At 43.3% G+C, this 26,502-nt stretch overlaps 1 protein-coding gene across 1 annotated transcript in view; it reads left to right on the top strand.

Annotated features, from left to right (window-relative positions):
- LOC121869231 (afadin-like) overlaps positions 1–26,502 on the top strand; it is a gene marked incomplete at both ends in the record, with an annotated part of 146,929 nt that overhangs the window by 109,734 nt on the left and 10,693 nt on the right. The window contains 12 exon segments of the mRNA XM_042370471.1: positions 2,436–2,618; positions 17,923–18,161; positions 19,722–19,816; positions 20,540–20,707; positions 21,235–21,408; positions 22,288–22,390; positions 22,561–22,706; positions 23,311–23,410; positions 23,533–23,687; positions 24,584–24,716; positions 25,411–25,551; positions 26,327–26,502. The exon segment at positions 26,327–26,502 is cut by the window's right edge and continues 85 nt beyond it. Of these exon segments, the coding sequence (XP_042226405.1) occupies positions 2,436–2,618; positions 17,923–18,161; positions 19,722–19,816; positions 20,540–20,707; positions 21,235–21,408; positions 22,288–22,390; positions 22,561–22,706; positions 23,311–23,410; positions 23,533–23,687; positions 24,584–24,716; positions 25,411–25,551; positions 26,327–26,502 (1,813 nt within the window).

Raw genomic sequence — 26,502 nt, 5'->3', positions numbered from 1 at the left:
ACCTCTCCACTAGCCCCCACTCATTCTCCACTTCAGCCCCCTCACCACCTCCACTCAGCCCCACCACTCACTAGCCCCACCACCTCCACTCAGCTCCCCCACCACTTCCACTTCAGCCCCCACCACCTCCACTCAGCCCCCTGATCATTCTCCACACTAGCCCCACCACCTCCACTAGCCCCCACCACCTCCACTAGCCCCCAGAGTGGCCCCATACTCGGCTGCCTGTCGTCTCTGGCCCCGGCTTACTTCCCACTAAGACGGTGACTTGGTGGTGTACTGTTGACCTGATTGGTGAGGGTGAGTGGTGAGTCAGTCTTGTAGTGGACATCACCAAGGTAGGTGGTTGGCTGGCTGACAGGTTGGTGATTGGCTGACAGGTTGGTGATTGACTGATAGGTTGGTGACTGGCTGATAGGTTGGTGATTGGCTGATAGGTTGGTGATTGGCTGATAGGTTGGTGACTGGCTGACAGGTTGGTGATTGGCTGATAGGTTGGTGATTGGCTGACAGGTTGGTGATTGGCTGATAGGTTGGTGACTGGCTGATAGGTTGGTGATTGGCTGATAGGTTGGTGATTGGCTGATAGGTTGGTGACTGGCTGATAGGTTGGATATTGGCTGATAGGTTGGTGATTGGCTGATAGGTTGGTGACTGGCTGATAGGTAGCATGGTGATGGAGGCGAGCAATTAGGGGTAGTGACAGTGACCAGCTTGGAGGGTGGTGACAGTGACCAGCTTGGAGGGTGGTGACAAGACCAGCTTGGAGTGGTGGAGGGAGACAGTGACCAGCTTGGAGGGTAGTGACAGTGACCAGCTTGGAGGGTAGTGACAGTGACCAGCTTGGAGTGGTATTGACAGTGACCAGCTTGGAGGGTGAGAGGGGGGTCAGGGGTTGCTGACCATTAACCGTGTGTTTGATCTCATAGCGACGACAGAATTGTGAATGATAAGGTAATAAAATTTTCCGTGTAAAGGAGACGAGGAGACGATAATAGGAATTGTGTGGCCTCTCTTGTAATACATATAAATGACAATCTAGGTTAATCCATCTGACTGGCTCTACCGCCTCGTTAATTGACTCGTGGCGTGATGGCCGAGTCTGGTCACTGAGGGAGAGGTGAGGAGGTTAATATTTGGATAAATGGATTTAACGAGACAGGTGTGTAATGAGGTAGATGTAAGATGAGGCAGATGTGTTATGAGACAGGTGTGTTATGAGGCAGGTGTGTGTGTAGATAGATGTTAGATGAGGCAGGTGTGTTAAGCAGATGTAGGTACACAGGTGTGTTATGAGGCAGGTGTTGGTGAGGCAGGTGTGTTATGACAGGTGTGTTACAGGGCAGGTGTGTGTGTTGTTATGTGTAGTTATGAGGTGTATGAGGCAGGTGTGTTGGATGCAGGTGAGTGTATGAGGCAGGTGTGGGAGTTATGGGGCAGGTGTGTTATGAGGCGCAGGTGTGTTAATAGAGGTGCAGGTGCAGGGGCAGGTGTGTTGAGCAGGTGTGCAGTTGTGTTAGTTATGAGGCAGGTGTGGGAGTTATGAGGCAGGTGTGTTGGTTATGGGGCAGGTGTGGTTATGAGGCAGGTGTGTTGGTTATGAGGCAGGTGTGTTATTTATGAGGCAGGGTGTGTTAGTTATGAGGCAGGTGTGTTAGTTATGAGGCAGGTGTGTTATTTATGAGGCAGGTGTGTTATTTATGAGGCAGGTGTGTTGGTTATGAGGCAGGTGTGATGTAATAAGTGAGTGTGGTGATGTGTGGTGGTCGTGTCAGGAGTCATCACACTCGGCTTAAGCTTGTGTCCTCGTCATCACACACACACACACACACACACACACACACACACACACACACACACCGTCCTATTTAACCTAAAAACAACGTATTTATCTTTATTTCTCTTTCTCCATCGCTGCAGAAATAAGATCCCTAAATTATATGTAAATGAAATAAATAAAGGCAAACTAAGTTCTTAAATGATGTTGTTAAAAAAAAAACGCGGGTAGTTTTGTTTACATGTGATTCCTCAGTGTACTGTGTGTGTGTGTGTGTGTAAAAACCATAATGAAGGTTTACATAATTACCGGTTGTGTTACAGTAAGTCATATTACCAGGTAATTATCTCACCTGTTGTGTTATAAGCAGGTACAGGTGTGGCTGTTTTAATTAGCATGTTACCTGTTGTACTGTTATTGTATTCCTGTTTTGGGGGAACACCTGAAGAATCTCCACCCCAGCTGATTTCACCTGAAGATTAACCACCCTGATACTATCCTAACTTATCCTAACCCTATCCTAACCTAATCCTATCCTAACCTAACCTGGGGTGCTTATTCTTCAGGTGATCCACTGTGTGTAATAAATATCACGTTAATTAACATGTTAAGGTGTTCAATATCCAGACTTAACAAAATATGATATTCTTGGTTGCAGGATCCATCATGTTCCACGTGCGACGGCGGCCTGCGGATCACGGCCCCCGCAAGCGGAAGAAGAAGCCGGTGAAAGGTGCGGGCGGCGGGGGTGGGCCAGGAGGAGACGCCCATGACCACCACCGCCCCCGTGACCCATACTTCCTGCCTGACAGACTGCCCTTCCTCATCGAGCTGGGCCCTGGTGAGTACTATAGGATGTCGTCTTCCTTCCCTTCCCTTCCCTCCCTCCCTCCCTCCCTCCCTCCTCCTCCCTCCTCCTCCCTCCCTCCCTCCCTCCCTCCTCCCTCCCTCCCCACCCCACCATTTCCCCCAAAATATAGAGTTGCGACAAATCTTCACTCAGGGATAAATAGCAAGGTCTCAGCGGCCGTGTATGGGCGTAGGTAAGGAGGTAAATGGGGAGGCGTCAACAGAAGGAGGCGACGAAGGAGGAGGAGAAGGAGGCAGCGGCGTGATCTGTATATGGCAGGGGCGGTCACGGAAAGCTGATAAACAGGTTGTGTGTGTGTGTGGTTTGATCCAGTCTTCCTCGCTCTCCCTCTTGGAAAAACTTGTTATCACACCTTCAGTAGTTCAGAGACCTCCTCCTCTCTTCCCCTCCTCCCTCCCTTCCCCCTCTTCCTCCGTCCTCCCCTCCGTCGCCTCCAGGTTGGCAAGGTAACAACGCTTCCTCCTCCTCCTCCTCCAGTTGTCTGTCTGCCACGCACATCAACAAAGACCCCCTTATCCCCTCATACCACACACACTATTAGAGGCTATGCAGGTAGAAAGTTTAGTTGAATCTATTGGCATTATAATGGAAAGATCGAAACGAGAGATAATGACGATAAGATTTACGAATGAAACAACGAAACATCCGAATGTAAACAATGACTCAAAGGGTTCACAGGGGTTCACAAGGGTTCGGAGGGTTCACAGGGGTTCACAAGATTCTCACAGGGGTTCACAAGATATCGCAAAGACTCACAGGGGTTCACAAGATATCACAAAGATTCACAAGGATTCACAAAGATTCACAAAGGTTCACAAAGGTACACAAGAGTTCACAATGATTCACAAGGGTTCACACCACCACCATCACCTCGATATTTGCAGAGGAATCCGAACGCAAATCGAATCACTATGTAATCCTAGTGAGGTCATGAGAATATGCAAATGAGGTGTAGGAATTGTGAAGGATTGTGGGTTATAGTGAGCTCATTACTGTTTTTTTTTTAGGAATGGGAATCACATGACCTAGGAATTGGAATTTGGGAATGGTTTAGGAATGTGTAATGTGTATGTTGGTAGAAGTGTTAGTTGTGTAAGTGTATGTGTATGAAGGTTGTGTAAGAGTTCATGTTTGTAAATTGTGTAAGGTTTGGGGAATGAAAACTATCACAAGAGTATTAGTCAGGGAATTTCACAAGATGTGGGGGGAATAATGTAGGACCCGGAAGGTTTTAGGGAAACTAATTAACGTTTTGGGGAAATTTATTGTGTGGGAAAGTTTGAGGTGAGGAAACTGCACACAAGTGGCAGGGAATTTATGCGCTCCTTCCTGAGGTGAAGGTGGGGGAGAGGGCAGGGTGTGTATGTATGTATGTACCCTGTATGTATATATGTACCCTGTATGTATATATGTATCCTGTATGTATATATGTACCCTGTATGTATGTATGTACCCTGTGTATGTACCTGTATGTATGTATGTACCCTGTATGTATATATGTACCCTGTATGTATATATGTATCCTGTATGTATATATGTACCCTGTATGTATGTATGTACCCTGTATGTATGTATGTATGTATTGACAAAGTTATCCCTGGTGGTTGTATAATTTGTTAGTCAAATTTATGGGTTTTACCTGTGTAGAAGCTGTCGCCAACACAACAACCACACCCTGAGTTAACGAGCTGCGTGACCCAGTGTCCAGGAATAGTCCGAGAAGACCGGACAACTCGCCAACTGCACTGGCTAACCATTACCCCGGAACACGATCCACAAATCGATTAACATCTAGGTTCCCAATTACTGCTGGGTAGACAGAGGCAAATGGCGTAAAGAAACCTGCCCATAGTTTCACCCTGCCCGAGGATCGAACCCGGGTCCACACGTTACGATGAAGAGATAAACAAAGCCAAGAGACACGTGTGAATAAAGAATACTGGTGTAGATAAGGCGGGTGAAGGCAGGTGTGTTGACTACGACCAGACCTGCTGTGGTGGGCTGAGGGGGAGAGGTGTGAGGGCTTGGAGAGGGAGCGGTGTGAGGGCTTGGAGTGGGAGCGGTGTGAGGGCTTGGAGGGGGAGCGGTGTGAAGGGCTTGGGAGCGGTGTGAGGGCTTGGATGAGCGGGGAGCTTGGAGGGGGTGGGTGAGGTTTGAGGGGAGCGGTGAGGGGAAGAGGTGAGGGCTTGGAGGGGAGCGTGTGAGGGTTTGGAGAGGAGTGTGGAGGGCTTGGAGGGGCGGGGAAGGTGTGAGGGCTGTGAGGGGGGAGGGAGGGAGGAGCTGTGTGAGGGTGAGGCTTGGAGGGGAGTGTGTGTGGAGGGCTTGGAGGGGAGCGTGTGAAGGGAAGAGGTGTGAGGGCTGGAAGGAGCGGGTGGAGGGCTTGGAGGGGGAGCGGTGTGAGGGCTTGAGAGGGAGGGCTTGGTGGGGGCGCGGTGAGGGCTGGAGAGGGAGCGTGGAGGGGCTTGGAGGGGAGGGTGAGAGGCTTGGAGGGGAGGGTGAAGGGAGAGGTGTGAGGGCTTGGAGGGGAGTGTGAAGGGAAGAGGTGTGCGGTGTGAGGGCTTGAGGGGAGAGGTGAGGGGAGAGGTGTGAGGGCTTGAGGGGCAGGAAGGGAAGAGGTGTGAGGGCTGAGGGGGAGTGAGGGCTTGAGGGGAGACAGAATGTGATAGAGGGGGGAGAGAGAGAGAAGAGATAGAACCGAGATGACTATAAACGTAAAGGGAAGAGGAAAGTGGTGATAAAAGAGGAAGGTGACTGGGTGTATGTAGAGAAGACCATGGTGAAGGAGGGATGGGAGGAGAGTATGGTGGAGGGAGGGAGGAGTAATGGTGAAGGAAGGATGGAGGGAGTGTAATGGTGAAGGGAAGGATGGGAGGGAGTGTAATGGTGAGGGAGGGAGGAGGTAATGGTGGAGGAGGAGGGAGGGAGGTAATGGTGGAGGGTGGGAGGGGAGGTAATGGTGAGGTGGAGAGTGTAATGGTGGAGGGAGGAGGGAGGTAATGGTGAAGGAAGGAGGGAGTAATGGTGGAGGGTGGGAGGGAGTGTAATGGTGGAGGGAGGGAGGAGTGTAATGGTGGAAGGAGAGGGGAGTAATGGTGGGAGGAGAGGGGGGTAATGGTGAGGGTGTAATGGTGGAGGGAGGGGGAGTGTATGGTAATGGTGAGAGGGTGTAAGGTGGTGATGGGAGGGAGGGAGGAGTGTAATGTGGAGGGTGGGAGTGTAATGGTGGGAGTGGTGGAGGTAATGGTGGAGGAGAGGGGAGGTAATGGTGGGAGGGAGGGAGTGTAATGGTGGAGGGAGGGAGGGAGTGTAATGGTGGAGGGAGGGAGGGAGTGTAATGGTGGAGGGAGAGGGGGATATGGTCCACAGACTCGTCAACAAGATGAGGTCATTAACCTGCCGCGATCAGGTATCGACCAGCTGCCCACAAGTTTATATAGAGTGGGGATCAGTGGGCGGCGGTGGTGGCTCCTGACGATGCAGCTGGGCGCCGAGGAGGACGTACAGGAGGCTTGTGTTGTCCCTCCCCCTTATCTCCCTTCCTTCCTCACCTCCTTACCTCCCTCGTTCTCTCCCTCCATCCCTCCCTCCTACTGACGGGAGATATTCTTACGTAAAAAAATAAGTGTCTGTATCATTTGTGGTTAACTTTAATCATATTTTACCCCTAAACTTTTATCCTGTGCCTTATAATGAGCGGGTCGATACGGTCTTGGCATTATTAAGGACCTTTCGTTGTATAGGGGAAATTCTCTCGCTTAACAATTTAGGGGAAAAAATAACCTGGGTACAAGTCATCATCATCCAGTGACGAGGAAACGGGTGAACGCTGCTGGAAGGTAACTAATGACGAGGTCTCTTTCCCATCCATGAACCCCGTGAGACGCTTGGACCAGTGAATCCGACACATGACACCTTGTTGGGTCCACTGTGTAATGTCTCGGATTCATAGGTTCACGATTACCAGAGTTCATGGATAAGACAGGGGACTGACAGTATTTATTTTTTCCTCCTGTCATTATACCTGTCGTTATTGAACCTGTCTTTGAACACCATTACAAATTTATACACCAATAAGAACTTTTCCAAACTTCAGATTAAAGAAAGTTAGAAGTTTGTGAAGGATTAATTATTCGTCACTTGTCGTAAAAGACGAGTTGAACAAATGTTGAGACGAAAAAGAACAGTATTTCGTCAGGATGTTTTAAAATTGTTGAAAATGTGACCTGGTGAGGAGGAGTTTTGAGGCAATGTTTTTATAGTGAATAGAGTTTTGATGTGATAATATTTTCACGTTCTGCTCCAAGACCGTCAACATTGTGAGTCTCTCTCTCTCTCTCTCTCTCTCTCTCTCTCTCTCTCTCTCTCTCTCTCACGATATATCTATGAGTCCGTAAGAAAATAATGATAAAAATGCTAATATAGTTTTATCTGTTTAAGCTTCCGAGATTCATTAATTTCACTGAATTTCGTACGATATTTTTCTTTTTCTCTTAAGTGGGAAGTCGAGAGTTCACGTTAAGTTTTGTGCAACATCCGTGGGAATTGTCGATTTTAATTTACTGCACCGTCATTGTGTTTCTCTCTCCTTAGGTCATCTCCATTCTGACTTACGACTTTCTCAGACTAATTTAAGACTCTCAGACTAACTTAAGACTCTCAGACTAACTTAAGACTCTCAGACTAACTTAAGACTCTCAGACTAACTTAAGACTCTCAGACTAATTTAAGACTCTCAGACTAACTTAAGACTCTCAGACTAACTTAAGACTCTCAGACTAACTTAAGACTCTCAGACTAACTTACGACTTTCTCAGACTAACTTAAGACTCTCAGACTAACTTACGACTTTCTCAGACTAACTTAAGACTCTCAGACTAACTTACGACTTTCTCAGACTAACTTACGACTTCCTGAGAATAATAGCACCTAAGTCCTCTATCTCTCACTAAAGTCATTACAGATCCTGAGAAAAAACTTTAAAATTTGAAATGGAAGAAACAGAATTCTGCTTGGTCATGGTCAAGTTATGTTATGCATCATTAAGAAAAGGTGTCGGATTTCTGTGCTGCTCTCGTGATCATTACAGTGTATTGGGGTGTAGGTGTAGTGGTGAGTGTACCAAGGTGTAGTGGTGACTGCCCTATCACCAATTTCACCACAACCACCATCACCACAATCACCACTACCACCACTACCACCATACCACCGCCAGCCATTACTGTAACATAACACATTAAGTCTCTGTCCAGGTCAGTAATGTAATAGTAACTTAATAGACACCAATAGTAAACTAACACTGATCTACACTACTCGAGGTGTGCCAATAGTAAACTTCACTACAAGAAAGATGGCCGCCCTTCTTCCCTTGTTCATATTTTTCTTCATCCTCCGTAAGCCGAGCCACCAGACCCTCCCCCCCACCCCCTCCCTCCCCGTCCTATGGTGACTTGACCTAGGCGCCTCCCTCCCTCCTCCTCTCCATAAGTGATTTGTAGTGATGGATAGTGGTGAATGATGAGTGGTGGTAGGGGGTGGTAGTGAATACACACCTTCACTCACAGCACGACACACCTTCACCAGCACAGCACGACACACCTTCACCAGCACAGCACGACACACCTTCACCAGCACAGCACGACACAGCACGACACACCTTCACCAGCACAGCACGACACACCTTCACCAGCACAGCACGACAAAGCACGACACACCTTCACCAGCACAGCACGACACAGCACGACACACGTTCACCAGCACAGCACGACACACCTTCACCAGCACAGCACAACACACCTTCACCAGCACAGCACAGCACGACACACCTTCACCAGCACAGCACGACACAGCACGACACACGTTCACCAGCACAGCACGACACACTTCACCAGCACAGCACGACACACCTTCACCAGCACAGCACGACACAGCACGACACACGTTCACCAGCACAGCACAACACAGCACGACACACCTTCACCAGCACAGCACGACACACCTTCACCAGCACAGCACGACACACCTTCACCGGCACAGCACAACACAGCAAGACACACGTTCACCAGCACAGCACAACACACCTTCACCAGCACAGCACGACACAGCACGACACACCTTCACCAGCACAGCACAACACACCTTCACCAGCACAGCACAGCACGACACACCTTCACCAGCACAGCACAACACAGCACGACACACCTTCACCAGCACAGCACAACACACCTTCACCAGCACAGCACAACACAGCAAGACACACCTTCACCAGCACAGCACGACACACCTTCACCAGCACAGCACAACACACGTTCACCAGCACAGCACAACACAGCAAGACACACCTTCACCAGCACAGCACGACACACACACACACCTTCACCAGCATAGCACAACACAGCACGACACACCTTCACCAGCACAGCACGACACAGCACGACACACCTTCACCAGCACAGCACACCTTCACCAGCACAGCACAGCACGACACCTTCACCAGCACAGCACGACACAGCACGACACCTTCACCAGCACAGCACAGCACGACACACCTTCAGCACAGCACAGCACGACACAGCACGACACACCTTCACCAGCACAGCACGACAAAGCACGACACACCTTCACCAGCACAGCACGACACAGCACAACACACCTTCACCAGCACAGCACAACACACCTTCACCAGCACAGCAAGACGCACCTTCACCAGCACAGCACAACACAGCAAGACACACGTTCACCAGCACAGCACAACACGGCACGACACATCTTCAGCACAGCACAACACAGCAAGACACACAGCACAACACGGCACGACACATCTTCAGCACAGCACAACACAGCAAGACACACCTTCACCAGCACAGCACGACACAGCACGACACACCTTCACCAGCACAGCACACAACACAGCAAGACACACGTTCACCAGCACAGCACAACACAGCACGACACACCTTCACCAGCACAGCACGACACAGCACGACACACCTTCACCAGCACAGCACAACACAGCAAGACACACCTTCACCAGCACAGCACAACACAGCAAGACACACCTTCACCAGCACAGCAAGACACACCTTAACCAGCACAGCACAACACAGCAAGACACACTCACCACACAGCACTTCACCAGCACAGCACAACACAGCAAGACACACCTTCACCAGCACAGCACAACACAGCAAGACACACCCCAGCACAGCACAACACAGCAAGACACACCTTCACCAGCACAGCAACACAGCAAGACACACCTTCACCACAGCACAACACAGCAAGACACACCTTCACCAGCACAGCACAACACAGCAAGACACACCTTCACCAGCACAGCACAACACAGCAAGACACACCTTCACCAGCACAGCACAACACAGCAAGACACACCTTCACCAGCACAGCACAGCACACCTTCACCAGCACAGCAACACAGCAAGACACACCTTCACCAGCACAGCACAACACAGCAAGACACACCTTCACCAGCACAGCACAACACAGCACGACACACCTTCACCAGCACAGCAACACAGCAAGACACACCTTCACCAGCACAGCACAACACAGCAAGACACACCTTCACCAGCACAGCACAACACAGCAAGACACACCTTCACCAGCACAGCACACACACAGCAAGACACACCTTCACAGCACAGCACAACACAGCAAGACACACCTTCACCAGCACAGCACAACACAGCAAGACACACCTTCACCAGCACAGCACAACACAGCAAGACACACCTCACCAGCACAGCACAACACAGCAAGACACACCTTCACCAGCACAGCACAGCACACCTTCACCAGCACAGCACAACACAGCAAGACACACCTTCACCAGCACAGCACAACACAGCAAGACACACCTTCACCAGCACAGCACAACACAGCAAGACACACCTTCACCAGCACAGCACAACACAGCAAGACACACCTTCACCAGCACAGCACAGCACACCTTCACAGACTCTCCTTCACCTTATTGATTTCCGTATTGATTAACAGTGTTGGCAGCCGCACAAAAACACCTACTCGCTGCCTCGGGTTACTCTCGTCTACCTCAATATCAACTCCAACCTGACTTTGTTACTTTATTTATGATGTATAATTTGGTAATTATGGTTATTTTTTTAATTTTATTTTATTGTTGTTTCATTGATTATTTGTTCTGGTTCTTCGTATTTTATTTGTTTATTTTGTCAGTGGGTGGTAGTGGTGGTGGTAGTGGTGGTAGTGGTGGTAGTTGATGGTGGTAGTGGTGGTAGGAGTAGTGGTGGTGTTATTGTTTGTATTTATATTATTAACTTGTTTACTTTGTGAGGGTAAAAATGTTTTATGTTGTTCTTATTGTTGTTAATGTTATTGTTGTTGTTAATGATGATGGGTTAATAGCCTGTTATTGTTGATGTTGTTGTTGATGATGATGTTTTTGTTGGATATTTATCGTTTTGACACACACACACACACACACTGGAGTATGACTTATAACACACTCCCCCTCGTCCTTGGAGTTCCTTGATAATATTATTCTTATTCCGAGGGCGAGAAGTTAATCCTCGACCATCTCCTCCCGCTAATACTTGACATACAATTACTGTGGGAGAGCTGGAGTGGGAGGGGGGAATTACAGTGGAGTGGTGGAGTGGGGTGAGAGGGGTAGAGTAGGAGGGGGAATTACAGTGCTATGGTGGAACATAAGAACATAAGAATGGATGAATCTGCAGCGGGCCTATTGGCCCATACTGGGCAGTCCCATTTACACCCAACCCCTATTGCTCATATATCCACCCAACCTATGTTTGAAGCTATTCAGCGTATTCGAGTTAATGATGATATTTGGTAACTTGTTCCACTCATCCACTACTCTATTTCCAAACCAATGTTTACCTATTTCGCGCTTAAATCTAAATTTGTCTAATTTAAAACCATTGCTACGAGTTCGCTCCTGGTTGGATAGTTTGAGTACCTTTGTAATGTCCCCTTTGTTTAGCCCTGACTTCCATTTATACACCTCTATCATATCGCCCCTCACTCTACGTCTCTCGAGGGAGTGCAAATTAAGATGCTTTAACCTGTCTGTTCTCAAGGTTCCTGATGCCCGGGATTAGTCTTGTAATTTTCCTCTGAATTCTTTCCAAGGATTCTATATCCATTCTGTAATACGGTGACCAGAATTGAACTGCGTAATCCAAGTGAGGTCTCACAAGCGCAAGATATAGTTTAGGGTGACCTTGCTAGTCTTGTAACAAACATTCCTTTGGATGAACCCAAGTACTTTATTAGCCTTGTTTCGAGCAAATACACATTGTTTACTCGGCTTAAGATTCCTACTTATCATTACTCCTAAATCTCTCTCGCAGTCGGATTTCTCAATAACATCGTTGTTCATCTGGTATCTGGTTTCCCTGTTTACATCTCCTATACTGAGAACTTTACATTTGTCCACATTGAATTTCATCTGCCATTTTTCAGACCATTCGAAAAATTTGTTTAGATCTTCCTGTAGTTTTGCGGAGTCCTCGTCATTTAATTACACTTCCTATTTTAGTGTCATCAGCAAATTTACTTATGTTGTTGTCTAAGCCGATATCTATGTCGTTTATGTATATAATAAATAATAATGGTCCAAGTACTGAGCCTTGGGGAACTCCACTAGTGACGTTGCTCCAGTCGGATTTAGTGCCGTTAATGCTCACTCGCTGTCTCCTGCCCTGTAACCACGCCCTAATCCATTTTAGAATATCTCCTTTAATGCCATGAGCCTCCACTTTTCTTATTAGTCTTTCGTGGGGGACTCTGTCGAAGGCTTTGCTAAAGTCGAGATATACCACATCATAATTGTGCCCCTCGTCCACTGATTCGAAAACAGATGAAAAGAATGTTAATAGATTAGTTAGACATGAACGCCCGTTTGTGAAGCCATGCTGGGAATCATTGATCAATCGGTGCTTCTCCAGGTGATTTCGAAAAGTTTGAAATGATTGCTTCCAGTAATTTGCCTACAATTGATGTTAGACTGATTGGACGGTAGTTAAAGGATAGTGATCTATCTCCCTTCTTGAAAATCGGTATTTCATTCGGAATCACAGTGTTATAGTGAGTGGTGTGGTGGATGTGGAGGGGGAGGGGGAGGGGGAATTACAGTGGAGTGTTATGGTGAAGTGGGGTGAGAGGTGGAGTGGGAGGGGGAAATCACAGTGGAGTGGGAGGAGGAACCACATTGTTTCAGTGGAGTGGTGTGGTGGGATGGTGGTTGTTTTTATTGTAATTATCGATCTGTGTGTGTGTGTGTGTGTGTGTGTGTGAAAAAACAAAACAGTATATAAAAGCGCGAATTAACACAAGCATAACGAAAGGAGAAACAATGAAGTAAGCGAAGTATGATAAATCCTGGAAGAGAGAGAGAGAGAGAGAGAGAGAGAGAGAGAGAGAGAGAGAGTCAAGCAGGACGCAGCTAAGAATGTTTTAGAATGAGTGTACTCGGTCTGCCTCTCCTCCTAGTCTACAAACGTCTATGCAGATAAAAGGTTTTACTCGGAGCAGTTTAGAGAAATCAGAAACTAAAAGCGGGCAGACACAGAGTCTCTTAGTGTTGAGTGTGTCTTTGAAGTCTACGGGGAGGGGAGGAGGAGGTGGAAGAAGGGAGAGGAGAAGGAGGAAGAAGAAGAGGAGGAGGAAGAAGAGGAGAGGGAGGTAGAGATGAGTAAAGAGAAAAAGAGAACTGGGTCTTCCATCATAACACCATCATGTCAGGGGTAGATTAGGTCAGGTTAGGTCAGGTCAGGTCAGGTTAGGTCAGGTTAGGTTAGGTCAGGTCAGGTTAGGTTATTTTAGGGATCTCCTTTCCGTGTTGTCCAGTAATGAATATCATCAGCTCTTGGTCTGGTGTTCCTCGTTAGGTGGGTCACGAGACATCTATTGGGTTCCCTGTGATGGTACCACCTTGTTTACACTACACTATCACCCTGTTTATCCTACACTACCACCTTGTTTACACTACCACCTTGTTTACACTACCACCTTGTTTACACTACCACCTTGTTTACACTACCGCCCTGTTTACACTACCACCTTGTTTACACTACCACCTTGTTTACACTACCACCTTGTTTACACTACCACCTTGTTTACACTACCACCCTGTTTACACTACCACCTTGTTTACACTACCGCCCTGTTTACACTACCACCTTGTTTACACTACCACCTTGTTTACACTACCACCTTGTTTACACTACCACCTTGTTTACACTACCGCCCTGTTTACACTACCACCTTGTTTACACTACCGCCCTGTTTACACTACCACCTTGTTTACACTAGACTACGCGTTTTTATTATCGCTTGGGTCTTTATCATGCTGTAGACTAAGGTATTATTTACTGTGTGTCGTTATATATACCTTTGTCATATATCACTAATAACTGATGAATTAATGTGTATGTAACTTTATTCACTCGTATATTATGGCACAACTCAGTCAAGGTGTGGGGGTGGGCGGGGTGTGGGGGGTTACAACTGGTGGACATTTATGCTTTTAACTTAAGAGGACTGTGAGGTAGGGGTGAGGGAGCCTCCTTCAGGGGCCACAAGGCTCAAGGGACGTCGACCAGGGGACATATCTTATTGGCCCTGATGAAGCAGCTCATTTTAAGAGGATCCTGATGGAACCAATCAAGTGCCCCGACCCGCCCACGACCCCTGACCCGCCCACTCACCCGAATCGCCCACTCACCCGACCCACCACCTCACCCGACCCACCCACTCACCCGACTCGCCACTCACCCGACCCACCACTCACCTGACCCACCCACTCACCCGACCCACCACCTCACCCGACCCACCCACTCACCCGACTCGCTCACTCACCCGACCCGACCAGTCGCTTATGATGGTGATTTTTCTCTACCGTTTATGTCTCTCTCTCTTTTCTATCCACTAGGAGTAATTGATCGTCATTTGTTTTTATGAGTCAATCATTTTGCGACTGGAAAAGCAATTATCTTGGTCAAATACATCTAGACATTTTATTTTCCTGTGTTGGGTCGCTGTCAGATATCATTCAGAAATGCTATCGTCATGTCCTTGAAGGTATCGTATTTACGTAACCTAATTCACCTAGTAACACTAAAAATAACTTAATGTAAATCAGGTGAGTAATTTGTATATAAATATGCCTTAAGACTTTACCTAATAATGCGATAATCTTGAGTTTAATGAGAGATGGATTCGGAAAAAGAAATTATAAAGGAATTAACTTTTCCATTAGTACTCACGGTCCAGTTTTAAACGAGTCGTATTTCATCTCTTACATAAACGGCGTTACTGAAGTGAACGAGCGACCGGTGCTACTATAGCTTGCGGTCTACAAGGATATCTTTAGTCTAACCTAACCTAACTAACCTAACCTGTATTACATTGTTACCTGGAGTCTACATCAGTTTAGTTGGACACATGAGGAGAGGAAACAATGGTTGTCCGGGTAACGATAAAGTGCTTGTCATAAGGGTGTCTCCTCTTTCTTGACTTTCTTTGTCTTCGGATAACTTATGAGGAAAAAACATTTAGTGGTGTTAAGGGGAAGGTACTAGTGTTTTAGATCTGAATATAGTATACTATTTTCTCGCCCCTTCACCAGACCAAAATAATCCTCACTCTCTCTCCAAGCTCACAACAAAACACGTCTCCTGAAACGATCTTTTAACTCCTCGTAAATGACTGGGAAGCTTTGCAACACAAGCTATTAACCCTGCCAGGTGTTGTGTTATTTTCCGTGTTGTTTTCCACTATATTGTGTTTGTGAGTTGATTCGCTAATTTAACAAACAGTGTTGAGTTGGGTGGGGGTGAAATTTAAATGAAGAGGTGACGTGTGTTAAAAATATCCCCCAAGGCGTCATTTACCCACAGGTCTGGCAGTCCCACGTCATCTATGAGCAGATTCTGGAACACTCGAGTATTTTTGGCATCTAGAAATTCGCCTTGCTTTCATTATGATGTCGCTGATGGACTGGTGGTAGTGTGAAAAGCCTCTTATAACAATTAATGCCTCTTATCTGTATGGTAGGTAACAGTGTAATACAGTACCTTAACAGCACTCTTGCGTTATATACATATAAAATAAAATGAAATAAAAACGTTACAGTGTTCTCTTTCCGTCAATATTAATTGTTGATGGACTATGGTGCAATTATTCGCACAGTACAAACTTTGTTACGCGCTTAAAGACTTTAGTTGTTGAAAGTCAGTAATAACATTTTAATGACAACAAAACATTTTATTAAGTTTATACTGAGGCCACAGGAGCGGTGAGTTGTGGCGCCCGAAATTAGCATTTTTAATGACGTCAGGAGGAGTGTTGAGCTCTTGTGTGGTGCGTTATGAGCAGCTGCCGCCCCTTGATGACTCACGCCACCACACCCTCAGGGCATATTATCTCATGACTGAATATTTTATGAAAAAAGTGAGTGTTTGATTTCCGTCATAGGAGAAAGGTAGCGTAAAGGAAATTATATTTTTTTGCACGTAGACCTGAGGGAGTATCGTCTGGTAAATATTAACATGTTCTGGTAAAGGCTGAACCATAAGTTTACAAGCTGATTAATATTTCATCAATGTATCTATATAGAAAAATATGTGTTGATAATGACGTTGTAGGATTTATTAAGTTATAAAAAATCGGCATAATTCTTGTAAAACTTAAAAAAAAAATACTACTCCACAATACCCATTTCTTTTCCGTGTATAAATGGCCACAAGGCTTTTGTCTCGACCCCAATTTGTACCGAAAGTTAATTTTCTCAATTTACATTTTTTATGTGTCACACCGTATATTATACCATATATATGTATACAGTATGTAACAGACATGATTTAATTCAATTTGAATCATTAGCAAATGCTTGAGGGTGAATGAACTCGGTACCTTACTGTCAGAGTGCAGTTAGGCAATTGGACGGTGTTGGCCTCGTGTAGCCCACACCACTGTGACGTCAATCTGTCAAGAGTTCGTAATCACCAAAAGGTAGAAAGTTATTTATAAATTAATTGTGTAAAGAACTAACCAAAGCACAGTGCAGGTCTATCAATCGTGAATAGTAATGAATTTTAAGTTTAATTATTCCTAAACAACCCTGTAGCCACCAGTAACTTGCTGATCAACCTTATTAACCCTTTCTTGAAAATTTACATGAAAGAATATATAAAAAATATATATGTTCTGTGGGAGCTAGAAATTACTCTTAGTTACAATATTAGTGTTGCTACGTGTCCTCCCATGTTGTATCTCTAGTAGTAATGGTGTCTACAGCAGTGTGTGATGGTAGATGCCTTTAATGCCAGCCACAAAGACTTCCATTTTAACGCGACCATTACATAACTCGCACCAACCGTTGCATCAGTGTGTAAGTAGAACGAGTAAAAAGCGTGTCTGAGAGCAATGAATGTAGCTTCAGTTTATTCCAGTCATGGCCATTGTTAGTACGGCGCTAAATATAGTTGGTGAGGTTGAATATTTCTGTAAGAAGGTAGATCGCCACGTCAGCCTCTAAAATAGCCTCATGTGAACTACTCTAGGACTCATTCAGCCTGACTTAAGGGACGTTGTGACACTTGTATTGTTGATAGAGGTTTATTATAGCTCTCGCCTCGGTCCATAGCAGTTGTTTATGATAATGTTTTTGTTTTCAAAAGTAGCCCAATTTTAGGAAAGAAGCGGCAACTCTTTATATGACCACGAGTACAGTTTAAAAGCCCTATTAGGCAGGTAAACCGCGGGCTCGGTGTCACTGCATACCGCTGCCGCAGATTATTAATAATTCTACGTTATTTCATTTATTTAATTCTCTTTCACCAACAGTCAAGTGATTGTAATTTTTCGTTATTCTTCCCTCATTCCTCCAGGCTGGTTTCAGGCATTATAACTCCTCTTGTATTAAATTCGGTGGTGCCATCACAAGTTGTCACCCCATCATCACAACAGGGGTCGTCCAGGGTGTGAGGTGGAGCAACACTGTACTGTAATGGGTAGTGGGAAGGATCACAGCACCGGTTAACGTGGATGTTGGGGAGGCATAATAAAATATTTACACTATATGTGAATTTTCACCCTTTGGTTGGGATTTATTATATAGTTCATAAATTGTAATTGCGTTTTGATTTAATTACAATTACTGTACTCCATTATTTCGTGTGCTTGTCAATTTCATATGTTAATTTCTTGAATTTTATTTTGTAAACTATAACGTGGAATCTGTTTTTTCTGACAGATGGCAATGAACTAGGTGGAACAGGCAGACATCATCAACTACACCTCAACGTGACAGAGGTTGGCACAGACCGCAGTACTCACACAGGAGGACAGTCTCTTCAACTTTTTGGTGCCAACATCCAGCCCCGACACTGTGTTATTGCACATACTGAAGGCATTGTCACTGTCACCCCATGTTCCAGGGATGCCGACACCTTCGTTAATGGACAGCGTATATATGAGACCACAATTCTTCAGGTGAGCCGAAACCCAGACATTCCATATTTTGTCTCGTACATATAATATATTCTGTATACAGTCAACCCTCGCTTTATGCGGTCCCACATTACGCGTTTCCACGTTTACGCGGTACCCTACCGAAACCGGAATGCTCACTTTCCGCGGTGCGTGTACCCCTTTACGCGGAGAGCAGCGCGAGCAGGGTGCGCACAAGGTCGCCCGGTCATCAAAACATTACCGAGTTCTTCACCCGCCACCCACCACAGCCGGCCCAAGTCAGTGATAATGATAGTGAGGATATGGACTTATGTGGACTTTGAGGGGTTTGACAAAGAGGCCCTGCAAGCCTCTGTGGTGGATAGTGATACAATTGATACAAGTGATACAGGTAAGGGCCAATAATCTGCCCTCTGCCTCAGAACCAACCCCCCATCCCCGTGTGCCCAGCCATCTTTTCTACTAATGTAAGTGTTAAAAAACCTAATATTATTGATATTTCTCTTAATTATTAATTGTGTGTGCATACCATCATAAAATTAAGAAGTTATTTTTACTACAACGTAGATATTGTGTCTGAAAAAGTGGAGTTTGGGGGTCGGCCCGGTCTCTATTTCAATTAATCCCATATGTTATGTTGTTCACTTTACGCATTTCTCACTTTCCGCGGGCCGCCGTGGGTTGAATTAACCGCGTAAAGTGAGGGTTCACTGTACAGTATAAAAAAAAAGGAAATTATTGACGACATACCCGAATTTTCAGAGAAAATTCATTTAAAAATGTCGCCATTTCACTTTTGCAGTGGACACTCGTAGTTTGGGCAAAATATGTTAAAATGGTTTTTTTCTTCAATTAAACCGAACCTAACCTTAGTCAATAAGAAACACAAGCAGCCGAAGTGTTTGTTGTTAGCAGACCGCACCAGCCTGATAAAAGAAACCTACTTAATGTTATTAACTTCCTCCTGCAGCATATTAAACAGAAAGAACTTACTTTGTTGTGTAATTTTATGTTTTTTGTGGATGTGAGAGAAGCTGCTCGGACCTGGTGGCTTGTTTGTTGCTCTAAAACAAAGAAAGAGCGGATGACAACAAAGAGCTCAAATTAGGTCTCCACACAGTACTGTTTTATTACTGAGAAGATAAAATAGTGCTGCTAGTGTGAGCCTAGGGGTCTAATTATCTACCAAATGAAGCATTTGCCCAAGGAATGACTATCATATCTGAACTGAGCGATGAAAATATACTGTAGTCAGAAAAGATTCATCAAAATAATTACGCAGTGACTGGTGTGTCATTAATATTAAACCAAAAGAAGTCTCTTGCCTTCACAAAAATATTACAGCATTAATTTACATACATTTTAGTGTATCATATTTATATAGGTCTCACTCCTTGCTCTGTAATGCTATTGTGGCTTTTTCTGTGATCTGTTATGAATTTGAGATATGCTGTACTTTATAATTATTAAACTAATATTTTCACAGGAGAACTTTCTTTGCTCTTTGTTATGATAGAAGTATCTATAATGTACAGGTATTGTACTAGTCTTTTGAGGACTTACATTAATCTTGCCCACTAGCATGGATGCATTGTCCGATTTGGCCGAATCCACAACTTCCGATTCATTGACCCGCAGCAGGACGACCGAATGCGTCAACACCATCTAATAGACAGGTATGAACACGTTACTGAACTCTAGAGATTTAAACCAAAGCTCACTCTGTATAATGTTAACCACTAGCCTAACATTTGGTGACTTAATATATGAAATAATCTTCGTAATTTTACGGTTTAGGTAATGTTTCACTGATGCCGGTGTGTGATTACAGAGATGAATAATATTAAGATGGATAACATTACACAGAATTTGTTTGTATAGTAATTAGATATATATATATACTATATGGGGGTTTCATGTACTGTACTGGAAGGTATATGCTGTACATGTTCTAAACTTGTTGCTCAGCACCTGCACTTAATGGCCCAGGATGGATGTAAATTTCTATCATGTTGTGTTTGAAGATATTCCTTATTTAATCAACTCATTGGCAAACTCACTTTCAGACTAAAACTTTGGATGTATATAAGAGCCTTGTAGTTATAGCCCTTGGTAACAGATTCTGGATATTCATGAAGCTCTTGTTCATTTATGTTTTAACACAAAGACTATTAATGTCTAATGTACAGTTCATAAAAAGGTTTTAATCAACATTAATATCAGGATGACCTAAACTATTAATGAAAATGTTAAGTGTGTAGCATGCTGACTGTTCCTCTGCTAGTACTGTACTGTCCCTGGTGATACTGGTGTGTGTGTATGTCCATTACACTCTACCCTGCTCAGTGGCCAGCATGTTGTGTGTAGCACGTAGCATGTAGCATCCCTGGGGTTGACAGGTCTGGGCAAGAGAAGGCTGCTACTGGGGGACCTGGGGACAAGCAAGAGGCTGGGGGGGACACCGTGTCGCATGCAGGGTCACACTCGGGATCTCAGGCTGGGTCACGCAACTCTAAGTCATCTGCGCAGGAACGACCCAACAAGATTGATCAAAGTTTTGAGGGCAGGTAAGAAATAGTTAGAGCAAACTTGGGGAATTAAAAAAAAATAAATAACGCAGTATAGCAGATGACAAGACAATTCTCGACAGCAAGAAACCTCTTTAACACTCACATTAAATTTGGGTCTACAGTACTGTACTGTATAGGATTTTACCTCTATTGGATGTCATCTGCTAAGATGTCTTAAAAGCATGAATGAAATTGTAGTTGCATGATCTCTGTTCTAATTCTCATGCAGCACTCGGACCATCAGACGTCATGTTATGTAAGTTAACATCATGATGGTGTGTCTTACCTTGCATTATATTGACTTATGTTAACTTTTATTAAATATATATTTTAAATGATAAATAGTGTATGTACAGAGAACTCACCATACTGAACTTTGAGAAATATGGCTATAATGATGCATATATTTTGTTTGGTGTTAAGTCCTTATTCAGTTATTGTTATCAAATATAGTCTTTAAATTTTTATTACTGCTTTACACTAAGGAGTACTGTACACATGTTGATGACTAATTTTCTGTCCAGGGGCAATTATGAACGATATCCTCCCGCCCGCGATCCTATTCTTCCTGCGGTGCTAGAGTTTCGAGAGGAGAGTGAAGATGCATTTCTTCATGCCATTACGACTGACCTTGACCCCACAGATGTACAGTTTAAGCTTGCTCCGACGTACACACTCTATATGGCTGCCAGGTTTAGGTGAGTTCTGGGTTTTCTTGATACAATATTTCTTTATTGATCTTGTATTACGACATATTCTTGTTGACATGATAATTTTAGTTCAGTCGGATACAGTTTTATTTATAAATTTGTGTTCTGTTTATACAGTATTGTTTAAGATAGACTATTTGGGTTTTTTCTGTTGTGATTGAATGGTATTAACCCAAGAATTGCTAGTCCAGTATTTGTTCACAGTTAGTTCTCACCTTAAATGCTAAATTGACAGGGTATATGATTCTGAAGTAGCTTTTACAGATGCAGCATTGACCTCAGATATAGTTTCTCTTACCCACTCAGCTGGACTTAATAACTTCACAATATTCATACAGTATACCAGGTTGCTTCTCTCTATAAAACATATGATTTATGTTTTAAGGTATATAAGAGACGGTAAGATAACTATCAGAAAGGAATGTTGTGTGTTGGTCTCAGAACGTGTAAATTGCCTGCTAACATGGAAGAGAAGGATAAAGGTTATGTAGGATGAAATGAATGCATACGGTACAGTTATTACATCGATGAGAAATTTATCATTATTGGTACTGATATTAAAGGATTGCTAGATAAATAAAGATTGATAGATAGATATTTGTTGAGTAAAATTGCCATACAAGTTTACATTGATTGAACATGTAGATAGACAATGTAGGTATGCGGTTCAGCATGTATGTACTGTACATATTGCATGTACCTACGGCACTGTATACAATATACATAGACTGTGCATGTATAAAAACAGTGTACATAGATGAATTTGTTCATTGGAACGGAAATTAATAATATTTTTCTATTAAGAGTTTGATTTGTGAATTGTTTCTGTCGAATACAATGATGTAATGGTATTTTTTTTACCTTCAGGGCCTCTACTCACTACCGTCCAGACCTGAGCCCCACAGAGCGTGCCCACAGGTTAACAGAAATGCTTACCAAGGTTGCAGCAATGGTTCAAAATGTCATACATGTAAGTAGGGCACAGTATTTGTTTTTTATTTATTTAATTTTTTTATATAAATATGACAGTGTGTGTGAAGTTCATACTGATATCAAAGCACTAAATCAATGGTTCAAGATTTTCTTCAGATTAACATAATTATTATAAAAGATGATTACTGCGATGTTTTTCTCCTCTAGTCCCGCCATGGAGACCCGACGTCACTAGCATTCTGGATGGCAAATGCCTCCGAGTTACTCCACTTTCTGAAACAAGACCGACATGTTTGTGGATATTCCCTTGACGCTCAGGACATACTTGCAGAAGCTGTACAAGTTGCCTTCAGGTATGTTAAAACTAAGTTTAGTTCTTTTGTAGATATGTTTATTATGTTTTAAAAGATAAACAGCGCTATATATGCTGTATGAGTAATGAATATTGAGGATATATTAATGTGTGTATTCATAGTACAGTATGTTTCATAAATATTTAAATAGTATTTTAACTAGAGGAAATTGGTTGGTGATTATTTTTAGAAATTTTCAAACATTCAGTACATAACATCATTAGATTTTAAACTACCATTGGTGATTGCTCACTATGTACATATCTCACAGTAAAGCAGCACTATTCTGTCATATCTCATTCACTATACAGTATGTACTACACTACTGTATTACATTTTATGCGAGAAAGTTGACCTTGTGCGTGTAAACAAAAGTTTATGTTGATCAGTTTGAGAACATCACAGTGAAGAATACCCAGAGTCCCAGACACTATCTCATATAGGATAAGTGAAGCATCAATTGTATAAATATAAAATGAATGGTACCAGTAGCTTTTAACAGAGGTGTGGTACATATGAACGATTTATGCTTCTATTTATAATTTTGTTGTCCATGATCCCATAATTCTGATACCATACACTTACTCTCAATCTCCTTCAACAGAAGTTTGGTTGACTGCATGCAAGCAGAATTGTCTACATCACTTCCCATGTTCTTGGAGGACAGAGATGATGTAAATGAAGAGGAAGGATCCACAGCACATGTGAGTCTATACCCACTATCTTGTTATTATATTGAATAACTTTAAGTATTTCAAAAGAAGTTGAACACAGAACTACATGTATATTACCTCAAGAACAGTTGGTAATGATTATTAACTTACAGGTATTGTCCATCTTGACCAACACCATGGCTCTGCTGCGGCGGTGTCGTGTGAACGCAGCTCTGACTATTCAGCTGTTTTCTCAACTCTTCCATTTTATCAACATGTGGGTCTTCAACAGAATTGTAGCTGATTCACACCCTAACTTCTGTACCAGGTATGAACTCAACCCTGATATACTGTTTAGTTTTTTGTGTGTGTTTTATATAAATTAATTGTACAGTATTACTAAATATTATAAGAATTTTTTTTTAATAAGTCATTATTACTGCCACCACCTGTGAAGTTGTCCACCTTGTTACCTGCACTAACCTGAGATCCACATGACCATTTTTAACTGCATATTCAGTGAATGATAAATTATCTTAAAATACACAAATAATGAATATGTATGTATCTATCTACCAAGTATGTATGTATTGTATGATGACTGTAAGTAAACGGCTGGGAATATATCGGGAGAAGAGGATCTACAATAATAAATATAGAGAGGAGGTGTAGTAATGAAAATAGTGTCAGGGAAAGTGGATCAGGGTCTGCTTAGGTGTTATGGCCGTATTAAGAGAAGTGATCAATGAAATATTGGTAAAAGGAGTGTATGGTGGTAGAGCTTATAATTCAGAGATAGTGGCTAGAGGGAGATGGAAGGAAGGGTGAAGGCTGTACTAAAAGTGATGGGGGTGGACTTACCAGAAGCAGTTGAGAGAGTGAATGAGATGAGAGCATAACATCAAGTAGTATTTGAGGAAGACTAAGGTCCCAGTGAGTGATGCTGTGTTGTGTCAAGTGATGGGTAATCCTGATGGTTTGGAACTTTGTTGATAGAATCTAAATATCACAGCAGTTAAAATTAAAGAATAATTAAAGGTGAAGGGAGAATGTGTGTAGTTGTTCTTGATTCCAGCCACACTGTGTTCATTGGATTGGATAACTTTGATAATAAACATAATATTTTTTGCAATTTTTCAGAATTTTTAGGATTGAAATTCTTATTAGTGTAAGAACATTAAATTTGTACTACAGTAATATAACAGCATTGTTCATTCATTTCAGAGTATGGGGTATAAGGCTAAAACGCCGTTTAGCTCGAATTGAGCTGTGGGCGGAGAAGCAGGGGCTGGAGTTAGCTGCTGACTGTCACTTGGCCAGACTCTCACAAGCAGCTATGTTGTTACATTCACAAAAGGTAAAGTGAAAATAAAGTTTTTCAGTAATGTGCAAGACTTTGTTTAATAATCCATTTAACTGTGTTGTGATTATTGTTCAGCTTAAATCTTATAGTTTGGGCCTTATATTCCTAATAAATGAATATTATTGTGACTAATGATCATTTATTTGGCCTTGTCTAGGTTTAAGTCATTCTGTCTGTTGAATGTATTCTGCTTTTAAAGTTACTTGACTTGTTTGTACTCTAGTTTTAGTTACAGTTGTGTTTTCAAAGTAAATACAGTAATTGGAAGGAACCTGGGGACTGCCCTGGCTCTCTGTTGTGACTTAGACATTAACCTTAATACTTGTATAGCTAAGAGGTACTTGAAGATTAAACTGGTCATCTGTTGTCACATGTATAGTATAGCTATAGTAATTTAAGGTGTTGTGTTCAAGAGACAACTGTGGTAGAGTATGTGTTTATGTTGCATATGGTAAGTGGTGTAGCTCCATCAGCCAGGACTTCAACATCACTTATTATTTGAACTCTTGCCATAGCAGCTTTTATTACATTGAAGTTGCTAACATTGCATTTCTGGCCAAAAGGAGACTTGTAAGAAAAGAAAACGTATGATTACTTTTAAGGTATGATAGAGTAGATCAATATATTTGTATTTGCACATAACATGACAACATTACATCTCTTAATATATTTGTTTTAATTTTTCCAGTCTGCTCCAGATGATATAGCAACTATATCATCCACATGTTTCAAGCTTAACTCTCTTCAGCTACGAGCGCTTTTGGAGAAATATCAACCAATGCCAGACGAGCCCAAAATACCTCAAGACCTGATTGACAATGTTGTTGCTGTAAGTTGGTGCATGAGATTTATTTACAGAAGACAGTATAGTTTTGATAAAAGTCTGGGTAAATTCTCTGAAGCTTAATTGCTTATATAAAGTTGTAGGTAGGCATCCTTCAGTCTTTGGGAGTGTGGGATGTCCCATACGTCCCATAATGTGTATTACCCAAAATCATTATGGGACATACCACAGGGAGACTATGGAGAGTAGTGCCCTACATTGTGTTAGGTTTCTTCATGTGGCTGTGTAGACCTGTATGGGAGTGGTAGTCTCCTCTGCAATTGTCACAAATAAATGTGCTTCCAACTTGAGCAGTCCATTTTCTGTTCTTTTAATGTACAGTACTCTCTTGTCTTGGCTCGGTTGTGTTAATTTCCGCTTGGTTCTTTAGAGTCCATCACACAGAGTACAGTATACATTTATAATACATAGATAAGCAATATATCTGGACTAAGAAATATTTTATGAGGGATTAAAGAAGCTGCAACTGTTTTTGAGTGTCAGTAAAGCTGGTTACAGTATATAAATAATAATAGGTGACTGAGATGCCTTGGAGAAGAAAAGAGCAAGAAAGTGATTTGAGTGTGCTAATAATTAAATAATGTTTAAGTGGAAATGAGAGGGAAAGAAATTTATAGTCATTGTGAAAATAAAAACGATACAATGTTCTATAGATTATTTTCCACGTTTTGAAAAAGTAATCATTTCAAGTCAGGGTGTAGTATATGAATGGGTTTGCAAGCGAGAATATGTAAGTAATCGAGTATCTTTATCATCTTAGGTTGCAGAAAGCACAGCTGACGGTCTTGCTCGGGAGGATGGAAGAGAGGTGCGCTTAGAGGAGGAGATTGATCTACAGCTTCCCTTCCTTCTGCCGGAGGACGGATATTCTTGTGATATAGTGCGGGGAGTTCCTTCGGGTCTTGCTGAATTCTTAAATCCTCTCCAACATGCTGG

The sequence above is a fragment of the Homarus americanus genome, unplaced genomic scaffold (genome assembly GCF_018991925.1).
Source record: "Homarus americanus isolate GMGI-L3 unplaced genomic scaffold, GMGI_Hamer_2.0 scaffold41246, whole genome shotgun sequence".
Taxonomy (NCBI): domain Eukaryota; kingdom Metazoa; phylum Arthropoda; class Malacostraca; order Decapoda; family Nephropidae; genus Homarus; species Homarus americanus.
This window is presented reverse-complemented; position numbering and strand designations above follow the sequence as displayed.